The sequence below is a fragment of the Salminus brasiliensis genome, chromosome 13 (assembly GCF_030463535.1).
Source record: "Salminus brasiliensis chromosome 13, fSalBra1.hap2, whole genome shotgun sequence".
NCBI lineage: Eukaryota > Metazoa > Chordata > Actinopteri > Characiformes > Bryconidae > Salminus > Salminus brasiliensis.
Window position 1 is genome coordinate 8,213,613 of NC_132890.1, and position 17,598 is coordinate 8,231,210.

The 17,598-nt window shown below is 42.1% G+C and overlaps 1 protein-coding gene across 1 annotated transcript in view; it reads right to left on the reverse strand.

The window, feature by feature from the left end:
- The window catches only part of btbd11b (BTB (POZ) domain containing 11b), an 89,196-nt gene that overhangs the window by 4,424 nt on the left and 67,174 nt on the right, over positions 1 to 17,598 (reverse strand). Inside the window, exons 3-16 of the mRNA XM_072695545.1 lie at positions 15,477 to 15,681; positions 14,106 to 14,258; positions 12,960 to 13,125; positions 10,872 to 10,961; positions 8,965 to 9,066; positions 7,334 to 7,427; positions 7,075 to 7,210; positions 6,555 to 6,775; positions 4,971 to 5,149; positions 1,761 to 1,866; positions 845 to 947; positions 623 to 704; positions 408 to 476; positions 194 to 307 (exon numbers count right to left, since the gene is read on the reverse strand). Of these exons, the coding sequence (XP_072551646.1) occupies positions 194 to 307; positions 408 to 476; positions 623 to 704; positions 845 to 947; positions 1,761 to 1,866; positions 4,971 to 5,149; positions 6,555 to 6,775; positions 7,075 to 7,210; positions 7,334 to 7,427; positions 8,965 to 9,066; positions 10,872 to 10,961; positions 12,960 to 13,125; positions 14,106 to 14,258; positions 15,477 to 15,681 (1,820 nt within the window). The remainder of the gene's footprint in view (positions 1 to 193; positions 308 to 407; positions 477 to 622; positions 705 to 844; positions 948 to 1,760; positions 1,867 to 4,970; positions 5,150 to 6,554; positions 6,776 to 7,074; positions 7,211 to 7,333; positions 7,428 to 8,964; positions 9,067 to 10,871; positions 10,962 to 12,959; positions 13,126 to 14,105; positions 14,259 to 15,476; positions 15,682 to 17,598) is intronic.

The window sequence follows — 17,598 nt, forward strand, 5'->3', positions numbered from 1 at the left end:
TGATGAGCTGATTCGGGTATGGTTGAGAAGGCCAAAAAACTAACTTTGCTGGAGACTGGCCCTTCAGGACTGGAGCTGTAAACCCCTGGAAGAGGGTGAAACTCCATGGTAAATGTACCCCATAAACCAGCGAATCAGTGTTGCCATTAATGCACCCTAAATATGAAAAGCCTGTAGAAAGAACTACTGTTACTTTGGCATGGTTGTAGATCTCCACGCAGGTCTCAGTGTTGATGTTCTTGGAGCAGATGATCTCGCAGTGCCTCTGTAAGGCCTCCAGCTGAAAGAACTTTGCAGCAGACAACAGCTGTAGAAGAAAAAGGCACACATGGGTACGGGCTCACCTTTCTCAGCTTCTACTGATATTGTGCTTTGTTAGGAACCAAAAGCAGGTAAACAGGTCTTACATCCATAACCTCTGTGTTCCTGATGTGCAGTGCGTCGGTTCCACCATAATACAGATACTGCATCACCAGCTGTGACAAAACCAGAGGTAGCATCACCTCACCAATGATTTAGCTCTTACTATACATCACATTTAAAGTCACATGCATCTGGTTTGGTGTGTTTTTATGATTTTATGTTTTTTGTTCCTTGTCTGTGAGGAACAGAGTCTACATACCTGAAATACGTTATACTTCACGTTGCTGATTTCAATACAGGTGTTCTCAGAGGGAGGTCTGTTTGCTAGCAGAGATTTAAACCTTCAGGGAAAGACAGACAAACAGACACTCTGTCAAATACTGAGAACCAAGAAACGGTAACCTTTGAAACATTCAATTGCAGACCTGATTGCATCTGATTGCAAAGCAACTCCAACTGTGACTGCAGTACATTGTCTCACCTGTTGGAGGCGGTGAAGAGCAGAACTTTGTGAGCGTAGAAGGGCTTTCCCTCCACCAGGAACGTCACATCTGACATCTCCTTATTGTTCAAGAAATGGGGGTCTAATACATACAACACATACACACACACACACCAAAGGAATGATTTGAAAGCAGCTAATTCCACAGATCAAAATGTGCAAACTGCAGCAAAATGCAGCAAAATGCTGTGCTGAAAACACTACCGTTATACACTAGATGGCAGAGAAGGTCTAGTCTGAGAGATGTGGCTTTGCTTCTTCATCCAAAGCAAAGAGAACAGCATGGATGTGCTTGCTTTAGCTGCATGAGACTCCTGAGGAGTGTTTACACTGATGAATACCCATTATTTGCTATGCTCACCTCACTGAGCTCAACAAAAGTAAAGGAAATCAAATGGTAAATTACCACAATGCACTTTGTAGCCACTTTATTAGGCACACCTAACTACAGTAATTGATCCATCTCTACAGCTAGAGCACAGTTTGTCTTAGTCATCCTCTAGCCATTCATCAGTGGTCAGTTTCTGCCCACAGGACCACTGTGGGCAGGATATTTTTGGTTGGTGGACTGTTCTCAACCTAGCAGTGGTATTGAGGTGTTCTGCTATTCCTTAAAAAACTCCTATTGTCATTGTTGTGCTGAAAATGGCCCATCTCCCAAATGATATATGTGCAGTGATAGCTCATGGTCATTCCACTGATGGACGAAGCAGAGAAGGGCTGATAAACTGTGCATCAACAAATGGGCTACGGTCAGTAGCTGTATCCCTACAAAGGGCACCTATTTTGGACCGGCGTAGGATATAAGCATAAGGTAGGTGTACGTCATGTGCTGGTAAGTCCGTATAAAGAGACTAAAAGCTCACAAAACATGTGTGTAATTGGTGCTACACACCCAGCCTGGAGATCTGTTTCCTCTTGATCTCCGTCAGTTTAGGAATGGGGTAGGGTCCGTAGCACTGTGTGAAGATCACGGCCAACTGCTGACTGATCACCTCGTTCTGTAAAGTAAACAAACGAACGGCACAGAGATGAACGTCACAAATCCTGCTCACAAGTGCTGCAGCACACACAAGTGCTGCAGGGGCGGGAGTGTGTGTGAACTCAGCGGCGAGTCTGAATGCAGAGGAGAGGGGAATTTAATGTTATTTTGATTGATGATGTGCCTTCTGGAGCAGCTCTCTTTTGTATGGGTGGGTGGAACATGGGTAGGCCAAATCCTCTGCTGAATTACACTCTCTCTCTTTCGCTATATCTCTCTTGCTCTCTCCTCTCTATGAAGTGTAATTCTGTAGTGTGACTCATCAGAGAAGCTTTGAGGTGCTCCTTATCAACATGACGTTTCTCTCACCCTGAGTGCCTCTCCTGCTCTCCACCCCCTCTCTCACTCACCTTTGTGGGTTTTTTTTTTATACCTTTTTAGGATGTGGGGGTCAGGTCCCAAATTTGCTCCCTGCTGAGCTATCCAGCTCAAGACTAGCTGGTTTCAGATGGACTGAGCTGGTCTTTGATGGTCAAGGTGGTAGAAAGCTGGTCATGAAGCTAAAAACAGCTGGTTAGGTTGTTAACTAGCTTAGCTCTACTTATGGAGTTGATGGACAAGCTTTTTTTATCTTAGCCATCTGGACCAAACTAGCCACCATGCTGGTCATACTGGTGGACCAGCTTGGGAATGCTGGTGGACCAGCTTGGTCATACTGCTTGGCTAGCTGGATCAGGTTGGTCATGATGTTAGATTGGCTAACCATCAAACTGAAATGAAACAAACACTATGAAGACAAAAGTACTGGGACACCTGCTCATTCATTGTTACTTAGGAAAAAAATGTTATTAAAAAAGAGGTTATCCTGCTTTTCTGGAGTAACTGTCTGCTTGGAGCATTGATGTGAGGATTTGATTGCATTCAGTGACAAGAGTGTTAGTGAGGTCAGGAAGTTGGATGATCACCACCCCACCTCATCCCAAAAGTATTGGATGGAGCACCATCCATAATTCCAGAGAACACAGTTCCACTGCTCCACAGCTCAGTGCTCACTAGCCCACACCTGGCATTAGGCATGATGGCAATAGGATCACGTTTATTTGCTCCAGAGAGTCCTATTCTATTGGCAATACTTCTCTACAGAGACTAGGCAAGCTGTATGTGTCTGTGTGCAGTTGCACATCAGTGTTAGCAATGGGGGTAAATTAAAATAGCTGAATGCATTTTCAAGAGGTGTCCACAAACATTGAGCTGGCCAGGTTGTTTCTTTTTAGCAGGGTTATCATATACACTCATAAAGGAAGAGCTTATTTGGTGGTTCCTAGCTTGGCCACATGGTTCTAGAAAAATGTAATCTTTACTTGGTACAGAACCACCATCTGACTCATTTTCTAAAATATATATGGAAGCAGCAACCAGGGTCCAAAAATTCACAAAAACACACACACACGTCTCCCTCTCTCTGGTTATAGGTACGGCTCTCCGACACACATCATTAGTGAAGGTATGGCAGAGCGTAGAGGCCATCAGTCATTGCTGCAGAACTCAGAATAAGGTTCAGTGGCTTTACCATACATCACTTCTGACAGAAACACACACACGCGCACACACACACACACACACACACACACAAACACTCAAAAGTGCACACTCAACCACACAAGTCTTTGCTGCCAGTTGACTGAGTGAGAGAGCTGGAGAGAAAGAGAAAGAGAGGGAGAGCAGCTGTGTTTCTGACAGCAGGTGATTTGTAGAGGCTCAGGCTGGCGGTCAGGGTGATTGGAACGTCAGCTTGATGAGGAGTTTCTCAGAGTTTCTCCGCTGGAGGACAGAGAGAAGTGAACGTGTCTCCGCTCCCTGCCTTGCATCTCATCTCCTGTACACACAGCCAGAGCTGGCAGGAGGAATGGGCCGAGAGACAGGTGGAAGAGCGCGCATGTGTGTGTGTGTGTGTGAGAGAGAGAGAGAGAGAGAGAGACAGAGAGATCCACTCAATGTCAAAGCAAAGCTCAGAGTGTTACATAATGCAGCACTGCATTCAAGCAAAATCGCCATTAAAAATTCTAATGGATCACTGGCTGATGGAGAAGATTCTGGGCCACAAGGCCCAAAGCAGATAGAGGACATAACTACAGTCATAGGCATGACTGCCTTTATGATAATGTAAATTCAAAAGAATTAAAAATGTAAAGTAAATAACATGATATTTCATATTTGTTGTGAATAAACAAGTAACTTTGCTTACATTTCTCAGAGCATAAAAACAAACATGAGCTATTTTCAGGTGTAGCTTCCTTGTTTTTTTCCCATATCTTCCCTCCAATTCAGCATTACCAGTTCCCACCCACCAGTTAAAATCGCCCCTATCACATAATGCATGGTTTCGGTTTGATTGCAAGTTCAATCCATGGCCATTCATGGCTGGGAGTCCCAGAGAATGAGGCCAATAATGCTCTCTGGGACTCCAAGCCATGAATGAAAGGCCAGTAATTGAAACTGCAGTCTCCTGATGATAGGTCCAACGCTTAGACAGCTGCTCCACCCAGAACCCCCCTTTAAGTCCAATTTCTATGGTTATTTCTGTGATATTGACAGAGTGTGGAGGCCTTCAAAGACACTTGTGTTGATCCACAGAAACCAGATGTCTCTCATTTTTGCTCCTGGGCTCTTCCTACACTTGGGGAGTGTAATTAACTTTAAGCTCCCCCTCATGGAACGCTGTTCACATGCATTCGTTGACAAGCTGAAGGATACAGAGCCAGTAATATTACCGGATTTTACACAAATATGACTCGGGCTACACAGCAATATGCAGTTCTGGAGAGAGGTCTCGTGCAGCTCCACATAAGCTCCATAGTGCAGCGCTCCCGGCCTGGAGTGGCAATGACAGAGACGGCACTCTCCCTGTTACAGTCAGTGGAGCATCAGCAGGATTCTGAAGCTGTTATGGTGCATTTGCTGCATAATGTTGCTTTAATATTTGCCGTGAAATCTTCTCCATACTGGCTGTACTACTGTCCCTAACTCCAAGTTACAAGAAATCTGCATCAGCGTGTTGTGTGTGGGCTGAGCGGGCTGCGTGGGCTCTGTGTGTTTGTGTGGATAGTGCAGGTTGGGGCGGACCTTGCTGGCTCTGAGGATCTGGAACATGAGGGGCAGGCCGTGCGTGATGAGCTCCTCTGTGTACTCCTCCTCATCGATGCAGCTGAACTCCTTCAGCAGGCCCTGGATCAGCGGCCGTCGGTGCTGCAGGAAACACGTCCGCAAAGACTCCAGCCAGGTGTGCAGCGTCCATGGTACTCCTAACTCACACAGAAACAAACATACACACACACACACACACACACACACACACACACACAAATTACTGGTTTTACTCATAGGCTGTATTAGTGATGCATCACCCGCTCTGTTGTTTGGATCATTAACCAGTAAATCCTTTTTTTAAGGGCATGGAGGGTTCAGATGACGGCGAGCAGTTATGAACTTTATTCTTTTTATCTCATAAAAACAAGCTTTTCCAGAAATTTCTTGTCCTCTCCTGCTCTGCTGTTCTTGTCCTAGAATGACACTGGCTGCTCATTTATTCAGTTTATTTATAAGTTCTCTAACAAAGAAATAATCAGACTTTATAATAAAGTGGAATTGGAATCCTGTGTGAATTATTAATTACAGCTACAAGTCTATGTATACAAACAAAGTCTCTCACACTCGTACAATATTAATCCAAATGGGGCTGGTATTTTTGACCGCAGTGGATTTTTTTTTTAATCATTGCCAATTACCCAACTCATACGTACTCTTTCCCCAGACACCAGTGAGGGCGGACCAACACACCGTCCCTCCAATGTGTGCACAGTCAAGCCACTCATTTTTCAAATTGCCATCGATGAAACATCAACTGGCAACCAATGCGCCTGGAGGGAAGCACTGCATACCCTGCTCCAACGCACCACCAGACGCCACAGACGGTCAGCACCGCAGCAAAGTGATGTGGTGAGAGCGCGTCATCTACCCACCATGGAGAGAGCAAGGCCAATTGTGTTCTCTCTGGGCCTCTGGGGCCAATTCCTAGCAGCATGATTGGGATTCCAATCAGAGATTCTCTGATCATAGTGGCAGCGTCTTAGTCCGCTGGACCACTGTTTTGAGTAAGGTTGTGATATCTTTACAATATTGCACTATGTGGACAAAAGTATTGAGACTCCTGCTTATTCATAGTTTCTTCTTAAATCAAAGGGCATTAAAAAGAGTTTATATTGCTTGTGTTGGAGTGACTGTTTCTACTGTTCAGGGAAGGCGGCTTTCTAATAGATTTTGGAGAATTGCTGTGAGGATTCAGCGATAAGAGCGTTAGTGAGACTATGGTGTTGGATGATCACCACCCCACCTCATCCCCAACTCCCCAACTCATCCCAAAAGTATTGGGTGGAGAACCGTAACCATCATTCCAGAGAACACAGTTCTTAAAGTGCTCCACAGCTCAATGCTGGGGGCTACAATACCCCTTCTATAACCCTTGTTTATCTGCTCTGGACAGTCTATTCTGGACAGTCCTATTCAGTACAATATTTATATTCTGTAAAAAACAAGGTTCCACAGATCAACCTAAATCAACACAGAAGCAATGACTTACTGTAGTGCTGTGTTTATTTGCAATATGCTATAATGTATATAATGTATATGGGTAAGCGTGACGGTACTAACCTAAGCTGCGTATGTCCAGTGTGATGTCCACATAGCCGTGCTCGGAGCTGTGGTACATGGCCTCTCTCAAAGCTTTGAGCTTGGCCTTCCCGGTGCGAGTGGCCTCAATCTGCAGAGAGCTTCTCTCTCCCACATCTGAGCCCTCAGCCAGGATCTCCTCCAGAGACAGCACGTCCCCCTTCCCCTTCTCAGACTGAGTTAGCAGCTGGTGAAACACATTCCTGAACGGGACAAAAAGGAATACCATCACCTGTCATAAGAAAAATACCTGGTATGTCTGACACTGTAACTTCACTGGATAAAGAGATGCTGTTTTTAACTTAACATCTATTAATGTAGCTGCTGCTGGAATACTCATCATTAAATCCTCTCACAGTATGAAGGTCAGCTGAATGCCGTAATAAAACCTAAAAAAAGGCTACTGTAGAACAGTATCCCACAGATCATGTGACTGTGGTATGAGACTCAGACTGTGTGTGTGTACTTGTGTGTGTGTTGTTGTTGTTGTTTTTTTTTTCACCTGTGCCCATGTGCTGCAGCCAGGCTGAAGGAGTTCATTTCCCCTGTTGGGGTCGTGGAGATGCCATTGCGGTACATGGTTCCCACCATGGGGTCAGCTCCTCTCTCCAGCAGCAGACCGACGAGCTCGAAGTTCCCTGGATTTTCATTTCCACAGAAATCAAATGTATCACATCAGTCTTGTCGGTCAGTGCAGTACTTCTGTCAGTGCAGCTGTGGAGCAGTGAGTGCTGCTAGCTGGGTTAGCTGGGTAAGCTTACCTGCAGCGGTGGCTAACTGCAGAGGCGTCTCAGTGTAGTTCTCCATACCGTCCTGCAGAGAGCCCTCTACATTCGCTCTGGCATCCAGTAGCAACTGAGAGAGAGAGAGAGAGAGAGAGAGAGAGAGAGAGAGAGAGAGAGAGGTAAGAGACGGATAATGAGGTTGATAGAAAGACAGACAGAAGTACAAAGAGAGTAAATGCAAAAAAACAATACATATACAAAGTAACACAGAGAGAGAGAGAGAGAGAGATGCAGATGAAGATGAAGAGAGGTTGAAAGAAAGAAAGACAGAAAGTGGTAGAGAGGAACAATCAGAGAGACAGAGAGAATGGAAGTAAGAAACAGTTGAGGGTAAAAGGGAGAAGTGGAAAGAGATGGGAAAGTAAGTGACAGAGAGGGAGAGCGAGAGAGAGAGAGAGAGAGAGAATAAGAGGAAATAAAGAGAGACAGATGGACAGAGGGAGAGATGGGAGATGTTGAAACAGAGAACAGGAAAGGAAAAAAAGGAATGATGTAGAAAGAAAGTAAGAGTGAGAGATACAGAGAGAGAAAGATAAACAGATAGAGAGTGAGTGACAGAGAGAGAGAGAGAGAAGAAAAGGAATGTGGAACAAGGGAGGGAACAGAGGCAAATAAGTGACACAGAGAGAGAGACAGGGATAGAGAGAGTGAGAGAGAGAGAGAGAGAGAGAGAGAGAGAGAGAGGATAGTGAGGTCGATAGAAAGATAGAAGGAGAGAGAGAGAGAAGTAGGACACATAAGAATCAGATAGAGAAAGAAGTAAAACAGTAGAGGGTAGAAAGGGAGCAGTAGAAAGAGATGGTAGAGTGAGTGAGTGAGTGAGTGAGTGAGTGAGAGAGTGAGAGAGAGAGAGAGAGAGAAGGAAAAAAAGAGTTAAGAGAGAAGGACAGGAGAAGAGGTGGAGGATGGAGATGTTGAGAGAAAGAAATAAAGAAAGACAGAAAAAGACAGAAGGAAAGGCAGGACAGGACAGTGGGTAGACAGAGAGGAGAGAGAACGAAAGCGAGAGAGAGAAAGAGAGGATAGAGAGAGAGAGAGAGAGAGAGAGGGAGAGAGAGAAATTTTGAAGACAGACAGGGAGTGAGAGATGAAAGAGAGACTCGAACAGAGAGGAAGTCAGAGAGAGATTAAAGAGAAATGAGAGAGGGAAACAGAGAGAAAGTGAGAGAGAGAGAGAGAGAGAGTTAGCTCAAACTTGACCAGCGTGGACAGCTTTGATGTAATGTGATCTAGACTGTAAACTAAACTGCTTATCTGACACAAATTGTGCTGAGTGAGAAACACACCCGGCCTCAGCAGCTGAATCCACACTAACTATGCAAAACACACTGGAAATGAGTGATAATGAGAAACATGGTAAATGGGGTGTAGCGCGACCGCTAGGCAAAGACTCTGAGAAGAGCTTTATACACCCACATACACACACACACACACACACGGACACACACAGTGTGTGTCAGGAGAGAACACAGGAATTATTATGCACGGCGCATAACATTCCAATAACACTGCAGCGGGACTACGGTGTGTGCTACAGAGCGCTGAGACAGGTGTGTGTGGTCAGTGTGTGGTCAGTGTGTGGTCAGAGTGGGTGTTAGGGGTCAAACCTGCAGCACGGGAACGTGTTGGTGGAGCACGGCGAAGGTGAGCGCCGTGGCCTGCCGGGTCTCGGGGTAGACTGAGGGGTGCTGGTGCACTGTGTTGGGCACCTGAGGGGAGGTACAGGGGATAGTCAGGGCACAACACACACCACACACACACCACACACACACACACACACACACACACACATAGCAGGGAAAAGTGCTGGCCTGAGGAAAACCGTACAGCAGTGGTCAGCTAAATAAAAAACTGGAGGACTTCAGTCACTTTTAGCGCTGGAGGTCTGGGAGCTAATAAATCACTGGAGTGGCCGTGCCTCCGACTGCTGAGAGTTATGAGTTGTAAGTAACTGTGGTCCGGTTTCAGATCTCACACATGACTGACTGAGATTTACAGTGTAGCTTGAAAACATTACTTAAAACACTCCTTTTTACTAAATATGGCATTTATAGCTTTCTGTTTTTAGAGCCCAGTTCCTTGGAAAAAATACAACAACAAAATGTTTGCATAAGACTATATATGTGTATATAAAGTAATTCATTGCTTGAAATATTTTAAATAATTTAAATCAATAACATTATTTTTTACTGTTATTCATTTTTTAGCTTTTAGTTTTTCTGTTGATCTAAAACTTGCCAATTATATATATTACACATTGAATTACTTATTACATTTTAATTATGTTCAATCTTTTACTTTCTTTAAATTCTTTTCTTTTCTTGTGTTGTTTGTTGCTGTATTTTTAAAGCTAAATTATAGTAAAATCAAGTAATTAATTATTTTAAAAGGATTGCATATTTTTTGTTGTTAATGATTGTAATGTGGACATTCATATTACTATCATTAATTATATCATTACTTTAATACCATAATTATTAACACATGTTCTAATGAATTTGTATTCATTTGTATTAATTACATACTGAATTGCTTTTTATTTTCCATTTCTGTTAACTTTTTTTTATTTACTATTCTTGTCTATTCTTGTACTTGTATTGTGCTGTTTTATATTTGTTTCTTTCTCCATTTTTAAACCTGAATTTGCTTTAAGTAATACCAAGGTGCTAAATAATAATAATAATAATAATAATAATAATATTAATCATAATAATAATACCAATAATAACCACCATTACCAGCATTTCTATGATTATTATTATTTGTATTTATTTATGTTTTTTTATATATATTATATAATGTTTCTGTAAAGTAAAATCTCCTGTACCTTTTAAACGGTTTAACTTTCAACTTTTAATTTTATTTAATTTTACTTTATATAATTTAATTTAATAGAATTTTTTTTAAGCATTTATATTTTTCCATTCATCAGGATTAGTTTTGACACAACTTCCAGCTTCAAATTCAAACATGAAATCTGACAAAAATGAAGTTGCTCCAAAAGTCCATATGACTCATTAACGTCATTACTGTAATAGTCTGTGTAAAAGTCTCGACCTGTTTTTGTAAGGGTTCAGCACTAGACTAGCAGAAGGGTGTAGTGCCAAACCTGTTTCTTAAAAAGCCTCCCTCCCTGACTGCGACCTGGTACACGAAAGCCGACCAAATCCTCCCTGCTATTAACGCATGACTTATTCAGGTCACACCAGCAAGTCATGCGCCGTCAAAAAGTGACTAATACACGAGTGTGTGAGTGTTACTGCTAAATCTTTCCTTATCATCATCCCCCGTTTGGAGCTCCAGTCTGAGTGTTCCTATACTTATACCTATAGCTCTAATAATCGCTCAGGCCCGGTCATGACTCAAACAAGAATTCCTTTCACTGGGAATTCTGGGTTTTCTCCTTCCACATCACGACACAGCTCACAAACATCACATATGAAACTGCATGGGACACAATCGACGTATGGCTTTGATGAGTGTGTGGAGCATTAAGATGTCCATTGTCACTGACCTCGCTGTTGATGTCGGCTCCGGCGTCCAGCAGCATCTGAACCATGGCCTCGTCCCCTCGTGCACAGGCATACATAAGTGGAGTCATACCCTTAACAACGCACACACACACATACAACGTCATATTACACACTTACTGTATGATGCTTTTAGATGGTAAGCGGAAAAAAATGGCATTAGCTCACTGTGAGGAAAGGTTTGGGGGGCATTGCCAATAGAATAGGACTCTGTGGAGCAGATAATCAACATGAACCTATTGGCACCATGCTGCCTAATGCCAGGTGTGGGCTAGTGTGTATAAAGCCTCCCGGCACTGAGGTGTGGAGCAGTGGAACTGTGTTCTCTGGACAGATGGATGGTGATCCATTCAATACTTTTAAGATCGGTTGGGGATTTGGGGATAATGAGGTTGAGTGGTGCTAATCCAACATCTTGACCTCCCTAACACTGCCACTGAACACAATCAGATCCTCACAGCAGTGCTCCAAAATCTAGTAGAACGCCTTCTTCCCTGGACGGTAGAGACAGTTACTCCAACAAAAGCAGAATTAACTCTTTTTTAATATCCTTTGAAAGTGAGGTGTCCCAATACTTTTGTCATATATATGACAATAAAGGCACATTATTAACCACTTTTCTTCATCTAATGAACCTTTTAATAGGTGTTTTTTAAGGTATGAGGAACATATTCTTAACGTTTAAACATAGCTGAAAGGTTCTCCACCGATTAAAGTTTCTTCCTAGAGCCAAGAACCATTTAAGAGCCCTTTTAAAGGAGCGCCATGTAAATCTGTGCAGAAAAAGAGACCCCATGGAATCCAGCACAGGAACACAGGCATGGAAAATCTAGCAATATCCGAGCTTCTGTGAGAAAGGCTGGAAACGGCTTACATTTCCCTGCCAGAGTTCAGCAGTGCAGCCAAGCTAGCAGAATGATGGAGAGAGTGGTGACACGTGGCCTGCAAGCTCCGTCACGCTGACACGGCCAAGCATAAAATACTGTGAGAGTCTGAGAGCACTGCGCGAGTGTGCCGATGTGTTGAGAGGAATCTGTTAGGAGTGGAGGTTGCCATGAGACAAACATGTCTGCTTTCTGCTGTGAAACATGAACACATCATTTGGGATGCAATAAATAAACAGCTATTTTCACTCCATACATTCGTACCCACCTTATTTTCCATTAAACAGTGGAGGTGACTATCATTGTTTACTTTGTGTTACACGGCCATAATAAACAAACTATATCCTGTAACAAAATAACCTTTTAAAGAAAAACTTTTTTTATTGTATACAAAACCTTGTAAAATTGCAGAAATGTCCTATATATTAAGAACCCAACTATTATTTTGAGTAGTATGCCAATAATAGTTTTTTTACAGAATTGTTTTATTTATAATACTTTATTTTTCTGCTTCTTAAAGTACAATCAAATGTATGTAAAGTTATCTGTAATTAAACATAAAAAAATAATATAAAGGTTTATGTCCATACTTACAATTATTATAAGTTTTTTTCTTTGTAAGGGACATTTTTAGGATCTATTTTAGGGTAAATGTTTAGTTTTCTATTGATGTGAACGCTGTAAAAATCCTAATTCAATTTTAGTGGAAAAACAATACATTTCATTAATGAACAGATTTTTTTCTGTATTATTAAGATCACTCTTTTAAAAAAGTGACAACACTAAAAGTAACCTGATGTGTCCACTTCACCAGAACTTTCCCCTCCACAAAACGGTAAGAGCAGACGTAAGGGCGTTTGGGTGGGTGTCCCCTTCATCTTTATATATGGTGCCCAACAGCACTCCGATCTAGTTAGCTTTGCTCTAAATAGCTATAAATAACGTTAAACAGCCTGTTGAAATTTTGGGCTAGCATACCTATCTACTTTATGATCAATGTCCACGGCAGTAGCCCACTTCAGACTGGGAACCATTTCAAACTAAATGACTGGAGATTCTAACACAACAAACTCCTGAAAGTGGGCGTGTCTCAATTAGATGGACAGTTTTCTACAAATGAGGAATGATTAGCATGTCCTGTGTCGCCCCAGGTGTATCAACGCGGTGTTGGTTGGGTGTGCGTCTTACTTGCTCACTCCTGCTATTGATGCCGTCAGGCCCCAACAGATTGATGGCCTGCTTGACCAGGTCTGTGCGGCCGCAATTGAGCATGCGGAAGCCCAGGTCCTGCAGGAACCTGGCCTCAGTGGAGGCGGCGTCCAGCTTCCGTGACACACAGAAACAATCATCCGTCCTGAGGAACAGAAAAAGAAAGACCACTGTGATCAAGGCTTCAGTCTGTTTGAATCAATTAAGTGTCTCAAAATGAATTACATTTGGTCACATGTTTAGTGTTTACAATTATTCAGATGCACTATATATAGACAAAAGTATTGGGACACCTGCTCTTAATAATCGTTTCTTCTGCAATCAAGGGGTTTATTAAAAGAGCTGATCCCGCTTTTGTTGGAGTAACTGTCTCTATTGCTCTGTGAAGTCCTTCTTCTGGATTGTGGAGAATTGTCATGAGGATTTGAATGCACTCAGAGACAAGAGCCTTAGTGAGGTCAGGATGTTGGAGGATGATGATTACCAGCCCTCCTCATCCCCAACTCATCCCAAAAGTATAAGATGGATCACCAACCATCATTCTGAAAAAAAAACACGCTCAACACTGGGGGGCTTTATACCCCTCTACCCCAATAGGTTTACTTCTCTACATTGAACAGACAAGCTCTGTGTGTGTGTATGTGCATGTGCACACCTGTGTCAGCAATGGGTGCAACTTAAAGTAGCTGAATGCATTCATTAGAAGGGTTGTCCACAAACTTTTGGACAAATAGTGTATTTATCTGGAACCAAACGTAATGTTATATAAAATGAATGCTCTATTGTAGTATACTGCCATCCAGCAGTGCTCATCAAGCCTGCTCCTAGAGACACACCTTCCTGAACACTGTAAGACTCTAAGGTCTGTAGCTTCCTTTAGCTCTTCAGGAGAAAGGCTGAAGACCACTGGATTAGATGGATGCATTTCGAAAGCAATTGAAACTTAATGCTGAGTGCAGTTCTGTGTTAATGGCCTATTCCATTAGACAGTCTGACAGTGGAGATAGGAGTACCCATATGTGCAGCAGACTGTGTGCTGGCTTCATTAGCTCTAAAGACAGAGTTTATTGTTGCAGTTCACTGGTATTATGTAGTTCTGTACGGGTTTTAAACACAGCCTCATACTTCAGTTGCCGAGGTTCGCAGTCCACCCCGGGCAGTAAGAGTCTGGCCGCCTGCCGGACATCGTCACTGTCCACTGAGAAGCTCCGGCGGTGCTCGGCATGGGCCACGGCCACTCGGATCCACTCCATGAGTGGAGGCAGCACCATGAACGGCCTGCAGGGGGAGACAAGGAGCAGACTCTGATTTTATAATTCATCTTATTCAGTTCCCGGCAGCTCATCATGTACAAGCCCTTGAGGCTGTGGTGAGAAACGAAGAGAGGTTGCACAGCTGAAACTGAAGAAACCTGACAGCTATCACGTTCACGTGGGAGTGTAAACCTGAGACTCTGAATTTAAAACTGCTATTACCTAATTAACTGCTACCACCAACTTCCTGTTCCAGTTATTTAATACTGGTAAAAGCTTAATCTAAATATATGTATTTAAGTAGCTTCCAAGCACAAATCCTTGCTTATGCTAAAGGTGTGTGTATTCCCCTGTGGTTGTGCTAGACGTGCTCATTTGCATTGCTTGTATTACAACTCACCTTATAAAACGCTTCCGTTTTTCTAGTCATTTCCCTACAGGTAACAGCAATTTCAACAGTGAGGTAACAACACTCTGACAACTAGAGGCTTGTATTGACTAGATTCAAATGTGAACCTCCATATGAATAAATTATTATACTGAATAAATAAACTGGAATTTATTTATATGAATAGATTACATACCACTGGGATCGATATTAACCTCTATAATGAACACCTTTCATCACCAAATACAGCCCATGCCACAACTTCTCACTAGTGTCATTTAAGCCAAGGGTGGTTTTATATATATGTGTGTAAATGTATGTATATCATGTTTCCTTTATTTTTGGATGCAAAATCCTTTTTTTAGGTTTTTGAGTGAGTATATTAAGATTTCCGAGTTAAGTAGATAAGTAACAGTAAGACACCTCTTCAATTATGAGAGGTATTCATGGTTGTTTACTTACTCAAAATGGTAGTTTGCGATACTAACTATACATTTTCTGCTTATTTTTAATTTGCCTATATCAGAATAAACTGAGAAAAAGAAGACAAAGACTAGATTAAAAAGCCGTGGGACGTGGGACACAGGTGTCCTGAGGGGGCGGTTAGCACCCCCTGATTTCAGGAGTGTTTAACTACAACTGCTAAAAGTAATTAAAGCATCCAGAAAAGACCTAAATCTGCTTGTTTTACGGTAACGCTTAAATGTTTGTCATCATATGCTGCAAAAAAATTCATCAGAAAAAACACAGTCCTGCGTCCCTGACACCAGCTAATTTCCCCCTCGGATTTAAGAGGTTAATGTAATAACACTATTTGTAGTTGTAGTACGACAGCGGCTCTGGGCCCAGCCTCACCTTTCTGTGTGTAGAGTAATTTTGGATGGCTCTATGTTGGGGTTCTCCCATTCCATCTGAGGGCAGTGCATGAAGTAGCAGAGAGTGTAGAGGGCCTCGGGCTCCCAGTGCGTCAGGCCGCTCTTCTGGTGTACAGGAGTGCTGTTACTGTGGTTCTTTACGCTCAGCGGCTGCAGGTGATGCATAGCTCTGGACACCAGGTCACCTGCAAACAGGGGAGGGGGCAGTCATGCTCAGCTGGTGGCAGCTGTGAGGACTAAAAGAGCCATGACTGCATTGCACTGTTCATTAATGCATCGGTGTCCTACTGAGAACTGTTCTTTGGTCTTTTGGCCAGAGCTGTTCTGTCTCAATGTCTTAAGGTGATGCAACTGTTGACTCAAGTCATCTGTCATCGCCACCTGTCATTTAACCCTAAAGGTATGGGCTGCACTTGTCATGTGATCATATTACCACAGTTGCTTTGAAGACACACAAGGGTCTCTCAACATTCCCCATGAGGTAAATTAGATAAGAATAGAATGGATCCTGGAAGAACATTACAAACTGAAGAAATAGAGCGCTTCTCACAAGGAAATCTCATATATGGCAATACATATTTCAATAATTTCACGAATATTAGAATATATATTATCCAACATCACATATGGAAATATATGTATTTGAAATTTTCCAATTAAAAAATATTGGACCCATATGTAAACATATGTAAAACAATATAATAATCTATTGTTGTTGTTATCATTATTATTATTATTATTATTATTATTATTATTATTATTATATTGCCCGATAGATGGATGGCATATACTACCCATGAATGCTGCCTACCTTCAAATTCTCTAACATAAGGTTATATTACCTACCAAAACATAGGTATGATTAATACATGATAAAACAATGTTATATAATATATATAATATATATGATATATATAATAAACAGAGCCATGAACTCCTTCAGAACACAATGCAAAAGACAAAGGGTCAAACAGAGTTCAGTGTCTATTCAACCACCACCCCCCTCTCTCTCATTGTCTCCCTCTCTCTCTCTCTCTCCACTGACTACTACACATTACAAGCCTTCAGATCTCCCCACATGATCTTATGAATCTATGAACGCTGGCACTTTTGAAACCATTCAGAGGAACACAACAGCTCTTCCCACCGAACAGAGCAGCTAACAAACAGTGCCACGCTGCGAGACCTACTGAGAAACAGCCTCTGTCTATTACACTGCAATCAGAGTGCTGCAGCCTCAGCTGTTCTCTGGAGTGCATTTCACATATCCCTTTGTCTAAATGAATTAAAAACCCCACAGCCAGTGTGTGATGGGCCCTACAGGCCTAGTCACTGAGAGAGGTAAACAGTTCATTTAACTGCTACAATTGCGCTTCTTTCCAAGCCGAGACTACAGAATTCTGTGAACAATATGATGGAGGGAGTATTGTAGAAGTATTGTAGACTTACCAGGGATAGAGACAGCCATTGACCCACAAATACATGTTATTATAGCTATGGTTCTGAGGCTTTAAGAGCACAGCTAGGTTTTGCCCAAATATCTACATTTAGAGATATTTTGAAAGATTTTTTCAAAGAATATCGAATGAAAAGGTTTCAACCAGTTAATAAATACATAAATACATTTTTTAAATATAATAATAATAACAAAAATAATACTAACATGCCATTTTTGTCATGCTACAGCACCCCTGCACAAGGTTAAGGGTCTTGGCCAAGGGCCCAACCGTGGCAGCTTAGCAAATCAGGGAATCCAGACCCACAACTCAAAACCCTGTACAGTCAATTGATTTGCCACATATTTGGTTATTAGACATTATTAAGTATTTTATTATTAGTTATTGCTGATACTAGTTTAGAATTACTATTACTAGATATTTACGTAGTAGAACCTGCTAATAGTGGGTTCTACTACTCCTTTATGATTAAAAATGTCTAATAACAGCAAGAGTAGTCGTCTCATAGCATTAAAATGTCTTTCATCCTAGTCAAGCTTGTAAAAGGTTCCATAGCTAGTAATGTTGTGTAGTATGTGTGGTATGATAATGTAGTGTAGCATAGTGTGCTACACATTCTCCTAATTAAATTGAATGGAAGTTTTA